The sequence below is a fragment of the Crotalus tigris genome, unplaced genomic scaffold (assembly GCF_016545835.1).
Source record: "Crotalus tigris isolate CLP2741 ecotype Arizona unplaced genomic scaffold, ASM1654583v1 scf7180000018925.3142382, whole genome shotgun sequence".
Classification (NCBI taxonomy): domain Eukaryota; kingdom Metazoa; phylum Chordata; class Lepidosauria; order Squamata; family Viperidae; genus Crotalus; species Crotalus tigris.
Genome location: NW_024097278.1, coordinates 182,741 through 195,911, shown reverse-complemented (window position 1 = coordinate 195,911; position 13,171 = coordinate 182,741). Strand labels below are relative to the sequence as shown.

Below are 13,171 nucleotides of genomic sequence, written 5' to 3'. Positions count from 1 at the left end.
CACTACTTTTCTAGGTGGTACCCATACCACTGGTTGAAAAGCCCTGATCTAATCCAATCCATTTCTCAAGCAGGACACTCTTAGAGAATTACAGACTAACAAGAGTTGGAAGGGACCTTGGAGGTCTTCTAGTCCAACTCTCTGCCCACCCCCAACCATTCCAGACAAGTGGCTGTCCAAAACCCCCAGTATTGGAGCACCCACAACTTCTGAAGTCTAGTCATTCCTCTGATTCAGATGCAGCCCTTCAACACCAACAACTTGCATGGACCACTTGTGGCTCCATATTTTTATTTTTTTTAATTAAGTACAAAGAAAAAAAAGATTAAAAACATTGAACGTGGTAAATCGTCTTTGACTGACATCTCAGTCCATATTGTACATTAATTACATATAATATACCTATATACAACTATACATTTCTAGTCTCTATCTCAATTTATCTCTTTACTGTGACCTCCAATTTTTTTCCCTCCATCTATAAAATTTATTCCATATTCGATAAGATTCTGTTTCTTCCTGATTTTTTAATCTTTTAGTTGTCCTATCTAGTTCTGTGCAATACATAATTTTCTTTATTAGTGCTTCCCCACTCGGTACTTCCATTGCTTTCCACTTTTGAGCAAATAGTATCCTTGCTGCTGTGACCACATGGATAATTAAATATGTGTCCTCTTTATTTACATTTTTCTTTAGTATTCCTAATAGTAAAGTCTCCGGTTTGTATTGAATGTTTTGCCTAGTCATTTCTATTGCTCCATATTTTTAGAATTACATATTACTGAAACCATATTGGCCACTGGGCTTAACCTCTCCAAAATGTTGATGATTTGAGTTCTGCTGCTTTTATCGTATGGTAGTATTTTCATTTAATCCTTTCGGTACATTTAGGAAATGGAGACAGATAAATCAAGAAACCAGCAGAGGGAGCAAAACATCAGGCATTGTCTGGGGGCCTCTTTGTAAGAAACGGCTGGGTTTTTCCAGGTTTCTAATATAGAATGAGTTCAATAAAGAATATTTGCAGCTCAGGGTTGAACTCTGGAGTCCTTGGCGCTCTCTGAGCTTGCTTCTTTTCTGGCAGCTATTTCATTACCTAAGTATGTAACATCATCAGTGCCCATAAGGAGTGGGGTTTGCTCTCAATTTATCTTCTAGGGAATTGTCCTGTCAGTATTGATGGAAGTGGTCTTAGAGGTTATTTGGTTGGGCTGTTTACCATTTGCTTGTTAGAAATTCTGTTTATATATAGCAGCACAGATCAAACAAAGAGTGCAGTCACCATGTGCTTTACTGCTTACCTACTTTAAACTGTAACAGGAAACAGGAAACTACTTAGAACAAAGAAGGAGAGTGTATACCAGTGGTGGCGAACCTATGGCACAGGTGCCAGAGGCAGCACTCAGAGCCCTCTCTGTGGGCACACACACCGTCGCCTCAGCCCCACCACTCCCCATGGCCTCCTCCTCACCAGCAGCCCCCCGGAGGAGAGTTGCCGTGGGCGCAGCATGCACAGAGCAGCGCAGCCAAGGACATGGCAACTGGGCAGCGGGGACAAGACTCCGCCCTCGTGCTCCATCGTGTACAGATGATGCTGTGGGGCGCGGACAGAGGGCGTGGCCACCATGACACTGCTAGGCTGTCTGGGTGATCTGCTGTGGCGGGGCCGTGGAGGTGGTGAGTGGCCCTGCATGCAGGAGAGGCGGGGGCAGGGCAGGGGGGAGGCAGTTTTTGGGAACTCAGATCTCTAAAAGGTTTGCCATCCTTGGTGTATATACCATAGATCCAAACTTGTAAACACTGCCATCTACTGGCTGAATACTACTGCTGTAGTTGTTGGACAAAAATGCATTCCAACAATCAATTCCAACAGTTTGGCAGTTCCTTGACTGGGTTATTATTTATTTCTTGCCTGATGGTAAGAGACAGAGATGAGATGGTTATGCCCCATCTCAGCTGCTGTAGGGGGCAAACATGCTTGGAGTACAGTTGAGCTGATTTCAAAAATAAGACCCATGGATTTTATAATAATAATAATGATGAGGATGATGATGATGATGATGATGATGTTGGAAGGGACCTTGGAGGTCATCTAGTCCAGTGGTTCTTAACCTTTTTGAACTAATCGCCCCCTTGAGCCAATGAGGAAGTTGTCATTGCCCCCCCTCCCAACATAACCTCTCAATCACAACATAGGAAATAATTCTTCAATTTATGCAAACACTTTTTTTGTTTTCTTTAAAATTGTCATCAGGACATATTGATGCAAATAATTTATTTCCAGTCTTTTTCCCATATCTCAACTGTGTGAAAAATTTTGGTGCCACCCATCACATTTAATGACTGAATTACAAGTGAAATTTAAGACGCAAAAAGAAATATAAAAAAGGCATAAGATCAAACCGCAATGCAGGAACTAAGAATTTCAAGATGAAAACTCTGAAACTAAATTAAGATTCGAGGAAAGTATATATAGTCACGCACATTGTAAAAAGGATTAAAAAGACACAAAGAAAATATATCAAACTGGAGTGCACGCTAAAAAAGTACAATACAAAAACACACAAACTGTTTTACAGAGCACAACAAAAATTCGAAAATGAAACTGAAAACTCAAAACTGGAACGTGAAATCCAATGCAAGCAAATACAATGATAAAAGTTCAGACAATTATTAACGAAAATTTATTTCATGGAGCAGGGCAGGGACTGGAATTGGAAAGGCAGCAATGGCCCATTGCTTGCTTACATGTTGCTCCCAAGAGAGCTGAAGACCCCTCCCCTCTCTAACAGCATCACCCAGAGATTTCTGTGCCTCAGGCAACAAATGTTCCATACCTCTTTGAGGAGGGGGCTTTGCTCCTAGGCTGGGGGGGGGCAGGCAGGTGCTTGAGCCACAGGGAGCTTTGGTGTGCAATGCAGTAAGTGTTTTTCACAGATGTACACGTTCATTCCCCTTTTATTCTTCTCATAGTCGTTGGGCGTTGGGCTGCTCTCCAAATAAGTCATTCCTAAATAAACAGGCAGCCCCCCCCCCAATTCCCTGCCCTTGTATATCCCAGAGAATCCCTTTGAAACATCTCTGATGGAACTTGGTTTCATCTCAGGTATGCAGGACACAATCTGCCAAAAGTATTTCCAAGGTGGCTTATCATCATGGAGTCGTGACAGGGAAATGCTCGATGTGCAACAACCATCATGTGATTGCTGATTAAGATGGGCTGGTTCTTGACTTGGAGGGGAAAAGGCGAGCATGATGTCTTTTGCGACTCCCCCCCCCTTTTTCTCTTCTTCCTGGTTTGATGCTTCAGCTGCTGAAACTGGAATGAGTTCCTGGGAACAGTTCAGAGCTGATAATTGGTTATTAGTGAAGGCAAATTCAAATTTAAAATAGAGCTGGAAGGGACCTTCCAGATCAGGAGCCGAATCACAGAGCTGGAAGGGACAGTGTAGGTGGTAATAATATTAATAATACTAATAAGAGTTGGAAGGGACCTTGGAGGTCATCTAGTCCATCCACGTGCTCAGGCAGGAGACCCTATACCAGTGGTTCTCAACCTGTGGGTCGGGACCCCATTTGGGGTCGAACGACCATTTCACGGGGGTCACCAAACAACGCAGTCCGCCATTTTTCCCCCCTTTTCCTTAGCTGTGCTACTCCCTTTTATTCTATTGGCTTTTGAAAGCCAATAGAATAGACTTTCTTGAATAGAGTCTAATTCTATTGGCTTTCAAAAGCCAATAGGAATTGTCCAGGCTGTCTCTGCCCTGTTGAGCCCACCAAAAGCCCCATTCTGCAAACGGTGCTGCACCAGTTGAGTAGTCCTCGACTTACGACCAGTTGAGTAGTCCTCGACTTACGACCGGTTGGGGGGGTCACAGCATTAAAAAGGTTGAGAACCACTGCCTTATGGCATTTCAGACAAATGACTGTCCAGTCTCTTCTTTAAAACCTCCAGTGTTGGAGCATTCTGGAGGCAGGTAGTTCCACCGGTTAACAGTTCTCCCTGTCAGGAGATCCCTCCTTCCTTCCCCGGCCAGTTTCCCTCCGTCGCTGCTCCTCCTGCCTTCAGGGGGGGGCTTCGGGGAAGAGCTGGGCCCCCTCCTCTTCGGGGCGCCCCCCCAGATATGGGAAGGCTGCTCTCATCTCCCCCCCCGCCCTTCTCCTCACCTGCTCCGACCCCCCCCCGCCCGGGAGAGGGGCTGCCTGGGGGGCCGCGGGGGGGGGCTGGCCGGAGCCCCCCAGGAGTAAGGAGGGAGGAAGCGCCCCCCCGCCCTGCCTAGGGAGAGACCCCCAGTATGGGGAGGGGGGCCCCTCAGCTCCGCCGGCCTGGATGCGGGGGGGGGCGAGAAGACTTCAAGGGGAGCCCCTCGCCCCACTCCCTTGCCGAGAAACCACCTTCGCTACTGCGCAGGCGCCATGTGGCTCACGGTTGGAAGGAAGCAGGACGCCGATTGGTCGCTCTGGGGAGGGCAGCGATTGGCAGGAGGACTCCTCGGGACGCTCCATTCAAAAGAAAGAGGAAGAGCTACCGGTGACAGGCAAAGGGCTCGCAGCGAAGTCCCGCCTCCACTTCCGGAAACGAATGGAACGTAGCCGCCCAATTGATTCGGGCGCGGGCTGGCTCGCAATCCAGGTAGGGCGCAGGGGATGCTGGGAGTCGCAGTCCGAGAGGCTCTCTGGCGGAGAAGGGAACCCCGGGGGGGGAGGGGAGAGCCCGAGGCCTGGTCTGGCGGGACGGGCGCTAGAAGGGAGGCCTGCCCGGAAAGTCTCACTGAGAGGCGGAGGCTTCGGCCTTCCTCCCCGGGCGGGCCTGGGACTCCCCTCCAGGGATGTGACCCGCCTCTCCTCCCTCCCTTCGCCCCTGCAGGAGGACGGGCGAGCCCGCCGGCGGAAGGAAGGAGGCGCCGCCCGAGAGGAGAGGAGGCCCCGCGGAGCAGCCCCGGGAGGAGACGGCAGGGATGAGCCGAAGGGGACGCCGCCAAAGGAGGCTGCCTGGAGGGAGAAGCGGGGAGCAGGAAACGGGCGGAGACCCCGAGACGGGCCTGGAGGGCGGAGGGTCCTTCGGGACAGGCGGAAGACTCGGGAATCCCCAAAGATTCCAGGAGGGAGAAGAGAAATATGAATGCGCAGAATGTGGAAAATCGTTCAAAACAAATACAGCTCTTGTAAACCATCTACGAATCCACACAGGAGAAAAACCATTTAACTGCCTGGAATGTGGAAAGAACTTCATTCACAGGAGCAGCCTTTATATACATCAGAAAATCCACTCGGGAGAAAAACCACATACATGCCTGGAATGTGGAAAGAGCTTCTGTCAGAGGGGACACCTTTATATACATCAAAGGATCCACTCAGGAGAGAAACCGCATAAATGCCTGGAGTGTGGAAAGAGCTTCAGTCAGAGGGGACATCTTTATACACATCAAAGGATCCACTCAAGAGAGAAACAGAATAAATGCCTGGAGTGTGGAAAGAGCTTCAGACACAGGAGCAACCTTTATATACATCAAAGGATCCACTCAGGAGAAAAACCACATAAATGCCTGGAGTGTGGAAAGAGCTTCAGTCAGAGGGGAAGCCTTTATAAACATCAAAGGATCCACACAGGAGAGAAACCTTATAAATGCCTGGAGTGTGGAAAGAGTTTCAGTCACAGGAGCAATCTTTATACACATCAAAAGATCCACTCAGGAGAAAAACCACATAAATGCCTGGAGTGTGGAAAGAGCTTCAGTCTGAGCAGAACCCTTTATAAACATCAAAGGATCCACACAGGAGAAAAACCTTATAAATGCCTGGAGTGTGGAAAGAGCTTCAGTCAGAGGGGAAGCCTTTATGTACATCAAAGGATCCACACAGGAGAAAAACCTTATAAATGCCTGGAGTGTGGAAAGAGTTTCAATCACAGGAGCAGCCTTTATAAACATCAAAGGATCCACACAGGAGAAAAACCGCATAAATGTCTGGAGTGTGGAAAGAGCTTCAGACAGAGGAGCAACCTTTATATACATCAAAAAATCCACTCAGGAGAAAAACCACATAAATGCCTGGAATGTGGAAAGAGCTTCAGTCAGAGGGGATACCTTTATAAACATCAAAGGATCCACACAGGAGAGAAACCTTATAAATGCCTGGAGTGTGGAAAGAGTTTCAGTCACAGGAGCAACCTTTATACACATCAAAAGATCCACTCAGGAGAAAAACCACATAAATGCCTGGAGTGTGGAAAGAACTTCAGTCTGAGCAGAACCCTTTATAAACATCAAAGGATCCACACAGGAGAAAAACCTTATAAATGCCTGGAGTGTGGAAAGAGTTTCAGTCAGAGGGGAAACCTTTATGTACATCAAAGGATCCACACAGGAGAAAAACCGCATAAATGTCTGGAATGTGGAAAGAGCTTCAGTCAGAGGGGACACCTTTATTCACATCAAAGAATCCACACAGCGGAGAAACCCTATAAATGCCAATTTAGCTTGGAACCATTGGAGTTACCTTTTTTAAAAAAATAACAGCTGCTAGCCAGCTCAAGCATCTTCAGCTAGCAAAAGCAAAAACCGGAGCTGGCTCAGCACTTGTTTGGCTATGTGGCCATGGACCAAAAAAAAAAACCCCAAACCCTGCCAACTTCTTGTAGCCCCAAACAGCCAAGGAAAGTCAGAGATAAAAATGGCCGCCACGGCGTTAGTGATTGAAACCAAGTCACATGGCTAGACAGACCTTTTTGGTCGCAGTTCTGAATTTCTAATGTAGGTACCCTTCCTGAATTAATTTAATTGTTTTTGTGAAAAGTGGCTCAATGAACTCTCGTATCTGGGGGACTACCTGTAAATGCCTCCAGTGTGGAAAGAGCTTTACTGAAAGTCAAGGTCTCCGTAAATATCAAAGTATTCACAGAGGAGAAAAAGCATATAAATGTCGGGAGTGTGGAAGTAGCTGTAGTCAGAGGGGAAATCTTTACAGACATCAAAGACTCCATTCAGGAGAGAAACCATATAAATGCGTAGAAAGAGTTTCCGTGGGAAGGGAAGTCTTTATCGGCATCAATCCACTCTGGAGAAAAACAATACAAATACCTTGAGTGTGGAAAGACTTTTATTGTTTGTGGACACCTCTATCGACATCAAAGAATTCACATGGGGAAAAAATGCTAAATATGCCCGAGTGGAAAAACCTTCAGTCACAACGGTGCCACTGAAATAACAATAGCATTTAGGCTTATATGCCGCCCCATATGCTTTACAGCGCACTCTGGGAGATTTATAAGGTAAACATTATTTGCATATTGCCGCCAACAATCTGGGTCCTCCTTTTACCATCCTCAGAAGGATGGATGGCTGAGTCAAGGCTTGAGCGCTCTCAGAATCAAACTCCAGGCTGTGGACAGTCTGCCTGCAATACTGCACTACTTGAATGTTTATCACAGACCTAAGTACAGCTCAGTAAGACAGGTGTGAACTCTTACCCTCCATTGCCATCTCAACCTTTGTCAACATGAGTGAACACTATATTCTCAGGAGTGAGTAAACTTATGCACAGCACCATTTATTGCACCCTTTATTGCTATACTCTGTTTAATGATTGTGCTCGTCTGTGATGCCAAATAGTGGAATTTGATTAAATTTTACACACTTTTTCAAGGGCTATGTAATGTTACTCATTAGCTGCACACCCGAGAATTTGACGCTGGTAACCATCTCCACAGGTGAATCATTAATGCACAGAGAAGTGTGGGTGTGCCTGCCTTTTCTGAAATCGACAGTGATTTCTATGGTTTTTCCGGTATTTAAAACTAGGCTGTTTTCCTTACGCCAGATCACCAACCCTTCAACCTCCTTGCGGTAAGCGCCCTCATTGTCATCATGAATAAGGCCCACTACTGTTGTGTTATCTGCAAACTTCACTATATGGTTGGTGACAAACCTAGCACAACAGTCATGGGTCAACAGGGTGAACAGCAGCAGATGTGGGACGCAGCCCTGAGGAGAAACTGTGCTCAAGAAAATGGTATTAGGGGTATTTGTTCCAACTTTCACATATTGCAGCCTTTGGTAAGAAAATCAAGAATCCAGTTACACATAGAGTGTTTAAGCCCAAAAGGTCCAATTTGTGTACTAGATGCTGGGGAACGATTGTGTTCAATGCCAAACTGAAACTCTTTGGTTGAAATTGTACCTTTTAGTAACAGCCTCGTTTGACTCGTGACACTTTCCCCCATATCAGCGTTCTCCTTTTAATGCAATGCACATTTCAATGGTTATGCTTAATATTATGGGATGTTACTGTCCATGTCTCTGGCGTAACTGAGCAGGGTGATTTGTTCCATCCAATCAAGTCTTGTTTTGTACTTTTTCTACTATAAGGCATATAAAATGAAACCCGATTCTGTGTCCTGGATTCCCTCTTTTCATTCAGGGAAATCTCTTTGCTATAATAGACTAATAAATTGCCTTTAAATGATCATCCCACTTGGTGCCTAATTGGAGCAAGTGTGACATGGTTGAGTCTAGGCTAATTCAGCCTCTTTTTTTTGTGGCTGTGAAAGAGCTCCATCTCATTTTTGATATAATCTATATAGGTTTTCCAAATGTCAGCACCACGTAAGGCCATCTCCAGATGTATGAAACTCTTGTAAATTGGATGCAGTAGAAAAAGTGACATCCCTTTCTAATGTATTCTCCACACTCATCAAGATTTCTCTCAAATGGAATCAAACGTAGGCTTAAAATCTACAAAGGCTACAAGTAGTGATTCTGTCCATACCACTTCGTTTTATTTAGAAGAACGTTAGTCATAAATCGGAATTTACACCCAATACATTATGCAACAGTAAACTGTCCGTGCCATTTAATTGCATCAATTTCAACTGATTTCATGGTAAATTGAAATTATTTGGTAAAAAGATACCCTTAAATACTTTTTGCTGCAATGGGAGGATTTGATCATTCACCTTGTCCTTCTCTGCCTCTCCTGCACAGAATTTGAGGGGCCCAAACAGGGCACAGTATTTACGATGAACCGTCCAGAACAATTCTCGGTCTGTATTTCATGGAGTTCTGGGAGCAGAAATCCAGAAGTCATAAAAAGGCCATCGTTCCCCACCCCTGGCCTAGAACAACCTAAAGGAGGATTCATGGGGACCCGAGGCTCTGTTCACACGACCTGCTTCCCCACTCCTGGGTTTGCACATCCAGACCCCTGGCATTGTTCAATAGGCTCTTTGGAGGCCAACTTAACCGGGCAGAAGACTAGCCAAAGTGAGCAGGCTGTGCAAATGTGAGGGCTTCCCTTGCCATTGACATTTATTGCAGGGACTCGCCCAGATAGTGAGCCGGGTGACTCTCAGGCTGGCCCTGGACATTGTTGGCTGACCTGGGAAGTGAAGTTTGTTTAGGTTTAGTTGGGGCTTGGATGGGGGACCACCAGGAAATGCAAAAGATGCTATGTAGCACTGGAAAGAACCAGCTCTGTATTTCTGTTCAGAAAATGTCTTGAAGGTGGTTGTGAAGACACGGGCTGTTGGGTTTGACGTGAGGATGCTCAGTTGACTAATGGCTGGTCTGGGAAAAGGTTAATTCAGGTCCAGCCTCTATAGCACCTGGGGCAGGGCAGGGACTGGAATTGGAAAGGCAGCGATGGCCCATTGCTTACATGTTGCTCCCAAGAGAGCTGCAGACCCCACCCCTCTCTAACAGCATCACCCAGAGATTTCTGTGCCTCACGCAACAAATGTTCCATACCTCTTTGAGGAGGGGGCTTTGCTCCTAGGCTGGGGGGGGGGCAGGCAGGTGGTTGAGCCACAGGGAGCTTTGGTGTGCAATGCAGTAAGTGTTTTTCACAGATGTACACATTCATTCCCCTTTTCTTCTTCTCATAGCCATTGGGCTGCTCTCCAAATAAGTCATTCCTAAATAAACAGGCAGCCCCCCCCCCATTCCCTGCCCTTGGATATCCCAGAGAATCCCTTTGAAACATCTCTGATGGAACTTGGTTTCTATCTCAGGTATGCAGGACACAATCTGCCAAAAGTATTTCCAAGGTGGCTTATCATCATGGAGTCGTGACAGGGAAATGCTCGGCGTGCAACAACCATCATGTGATTGCTGATTAAGATGGGTTGGTTCTTGACTTGGAGGGGGAAAGGCGAGCATGACGTCTTTTGCGACTCCCCCCCCTTTTTCTCTTCTTCCTGATTTGATGCTTCAGCTGTTGAAGCTGGAGTGAGTTCCTGGGAACAGTTCAGAGCTGATAATTGGTTATTAGTGAAGGCAAATTCAAATTTAAAATAGAGCTGGAAGGGACCTTCCAGATCAGGAGCCGAATCACAGAGCTGGAAGGGACAGTGTAGGTGGTAATAATATTGATAATACTAATAGAGTTGGAAGGGACCTTGGAGGTCATCTAGTCCAGTGGTTCTTAACCTTTTTGAATGAATCGCCCCCTTGAGCCAATGAAGAAGTTGTCATCGCCCCCCCTCCCCCAACATAACCTCTCAATCACAACATAGGAAATAATTCTTCAATTTATGCAAACACTTTTTTGTTTTCTTTAAAATTGTCATCAGGACATATCGATGCAAATCATTTATTTCCAGTCTTTTTCCCATATCTCCCATATTCTGGCCAATGGCCCGCCACTGTATGGGTAGAGGCTGCTGCGCAACGCGCATGAAGATAAGCGATACGTATTCACAGATGTGTGGCATTCTGTACTGAAGCTAGCTGGAGGAACCTTTGAAAACACAATTCAATCCACTAACAGCGAGCAATCTGATGTTTTTGTACGACAGATACACAGCGATTCACTGTACGAAAAAATCTCAAAAGTGTCCCCAAAACCTCTCGCTCCATCGCCCCCATATCACCCCCTTTTCGTTCCTTTCGCCCCCACGTCGCCCCCTTTTCGTTCCTTTCGCCCCCTTGAAAAACAAAATCACCCCCTGGGGGGCTATATCGCCCAGGTTAAGAACCACTGATCTAGTCCAACCCCCTGCTCAGGCAAGAATTTGTAGCAGATCTATAAATACAGTTTCAGAAGGCAGTTCCAAATTCAGATATGGATCCAGGGTTTCATATGATAACATTCTAGCTCAAAGGAGTGAAGCTGTTCTAAAGACAATGACATAACAAGATTTTTTTTTAAAAAAAAAAAAAACGTATCTGGAGAGGACAAAATAAACCCCGATACCACAAGGCACATAAGGCTGGTTCATGCTAACACAGAGGTGTCCAACTTTGGCAAGTTTAAGACCTGTGGACTTCAACTCCCAGAATTCCCCAGTTAGCCAGCCATGCTGGCTGAGGGATTCTGGGAATTGAAGTCCACCAGTCATACAATTGCCAAGGTTGGATATTCCTGTAGTAACAAATTTCAGACAGAGTCATCTCTATTGGCGTGTCACTTTTTTTTAGCTACATAACTACAGAATTATGTTCTCCATCATTGTTCCTATGAAACACTTCTTCGTAATGCACTGAAGGTTTTTGAGCACTTCTATGCATCTGAAAGGTTCTCCATGCACCCAGTGAGTTGTTTTGAGGCTAGGTTATATATATATTGTGGGAAGCCAGCCCTCCAGAGAAGGAAATATTAAAAGGGCAGAATATATTTCCCTAAAGGATTTTAACCCTGCCCCCAAGTCTCTGTGCCAAGCAAAAACCAAATCTGCAGAAATGCAGATAATCTTGTCAGAAAGACTGAAGTCAGGAAGCTGGGATTAGGAAGAAAGATCTCTAGAGTCAACACCAAAAATCTAAGAGTCCTCAGCCCCAGCCCCAGGGAAGCAGGATATGACCCTTGGGACATAATAGGATTAACTCACCACCATCAGAATACCAGAAAGGCACACCCAGACTCAGAATACGTGACACAGGAAACTCAAAGCCAGGAACAGGAAACTACTCCAAACAAAAGGCTCCAGAGGGTATAAGAACCCACTCCCTACACGTGCTCACTCTCTCTTTTCTTCCAGAGCCATCTTTCTGTCTGACTCTCCTCTTCAATAAACTGTAACCTTCTTTCTAAAGCAGTCGCCATGTTGTTTATTCCCAGCTTGGATGAATCATGATGAAGACTTTTTCTTCAACAATATAAAAATGCTAAAATGTGCAAAGACCTCCGTTTTACATCTTCCACTTCTTTGATGACCTCCTGGCGAGTCAGTGATAACTTAAGGAGAGCAAATCCATGGTTAGTTAAAAAACTTTAACAATTGGACAAGCCACACTGTATATTAAAGGATCTTTTATTATTATTTAGTATGATCTCTTTTTTTTAAGTCACAAAATATTCAGAAAGTATCTGGACAGCAGAATTCATGGACAGCTGAAAGTATTCAATATAAAGATTAATATCCTACCCTCACTTTTTGATTTTTAGATTTAAAAAAAATAATTTAAGACAGTGTAAGCTTATATCAAGCAGTGCAACTCTTCTCTTCTTCTGCTATTCCTTTTCCAAGGAAATATTTTAACTCAAAGTATCATTTAACAGGCGTCTTCTACAAAAATAGCATGTGGGAAAATCATTAATCGGATGTATTGAAGAACTATTTACACTAAGCCACACACTTAGGCCGGTCAAAGACAAGGAGACATCTTGGCTTAATGGAGTGTGTGAGGCGGAACAACAGCAGCAGCAAAAACTCCCCAAATGACTAAATCCTCTAAGTTTACTCACTCATCCTCAAAACAGCTGTGGCTCACCTCTTACATAACATTCAAGCAAGATTTCTCTCCCCGTGCTACCTTGGCAACAGCCTAAAAATATTTAGACAAGATTTTTGGATTAAGCCTTATGAAGAAAGCTTTCGTTGCGTGATGATCGGGTATCTGCCAATGGTTCTCAACCAAAAGGGAACAAGGAATGTTTGGAGACTAAACGACGTCACCGCGGAACCTTAAACCACCTTTTGCACACCTGTGTTTAATTGTTTTTCTTCTCTGCCCTTTTGGTCTTGTGCATGTGTCATGAACTGTGGTCTGATGGGCACTGCCTAGGTCAGGGATAGGCAATCTTGGCTCTTTTATGACTCATGGACTTCAGCTCCCAGAATCCCTGAGCCAGCCATGCTGAGGGGAAAGGGAGAGGTTTCCAAGCTGAGCCATGCTGGCTCAGGAATTCTGGGAGTTGAAGTCGACGAATCATAAAAGAGCCAAGGTTGCCT

At 45.3% G+C, this 13,171-nt stretch overlaps 2 protein-coding genes across 2 annotated transcripts; both read left to right on the top strand.

Annotated features, from left to right (window-relative positions):
• The first annotated feature begins 4,234 nt into the window (after nt 1–4,234).
• Nucleotides 4,235–7,642, top strand: LOC120314448 (zinc finger protein OZF-like). The gene is made up of 2 exons (XM_039357552.1): nt 4,235–4,636; nt 4,871–7,642. Exon 2 carries the CDS (start codon nt 4,962–4,964, stop codon nt 6,516–6,518), a length of 1,557 nt encoding a protein of 518 aa, XP_039213486.1. The 5' UTR covers nt 4,235–4,636; nt 4,871–4,961; the 3' UTR covers nt 6,519–7,642.
• LOC120314449 (zinc finger protein 22-like) lies at nt 6,785–7,652 on the top strand. The gene has a single exon (XM_039357554.1). It carries the CDS (start codon nt 6,806–6,808, stop codon nt 7,085–7,087), a length of 282 nt encoding a protein of 93 aa, XP_039213488.1. The 5' UTR covers nt 6,785–6,805; the 3' UTR covers nt 7,088–7,652.
• The last annotated feature ends 5,519 nt before the right edge of the window (nt 7,653–13,171 follow it).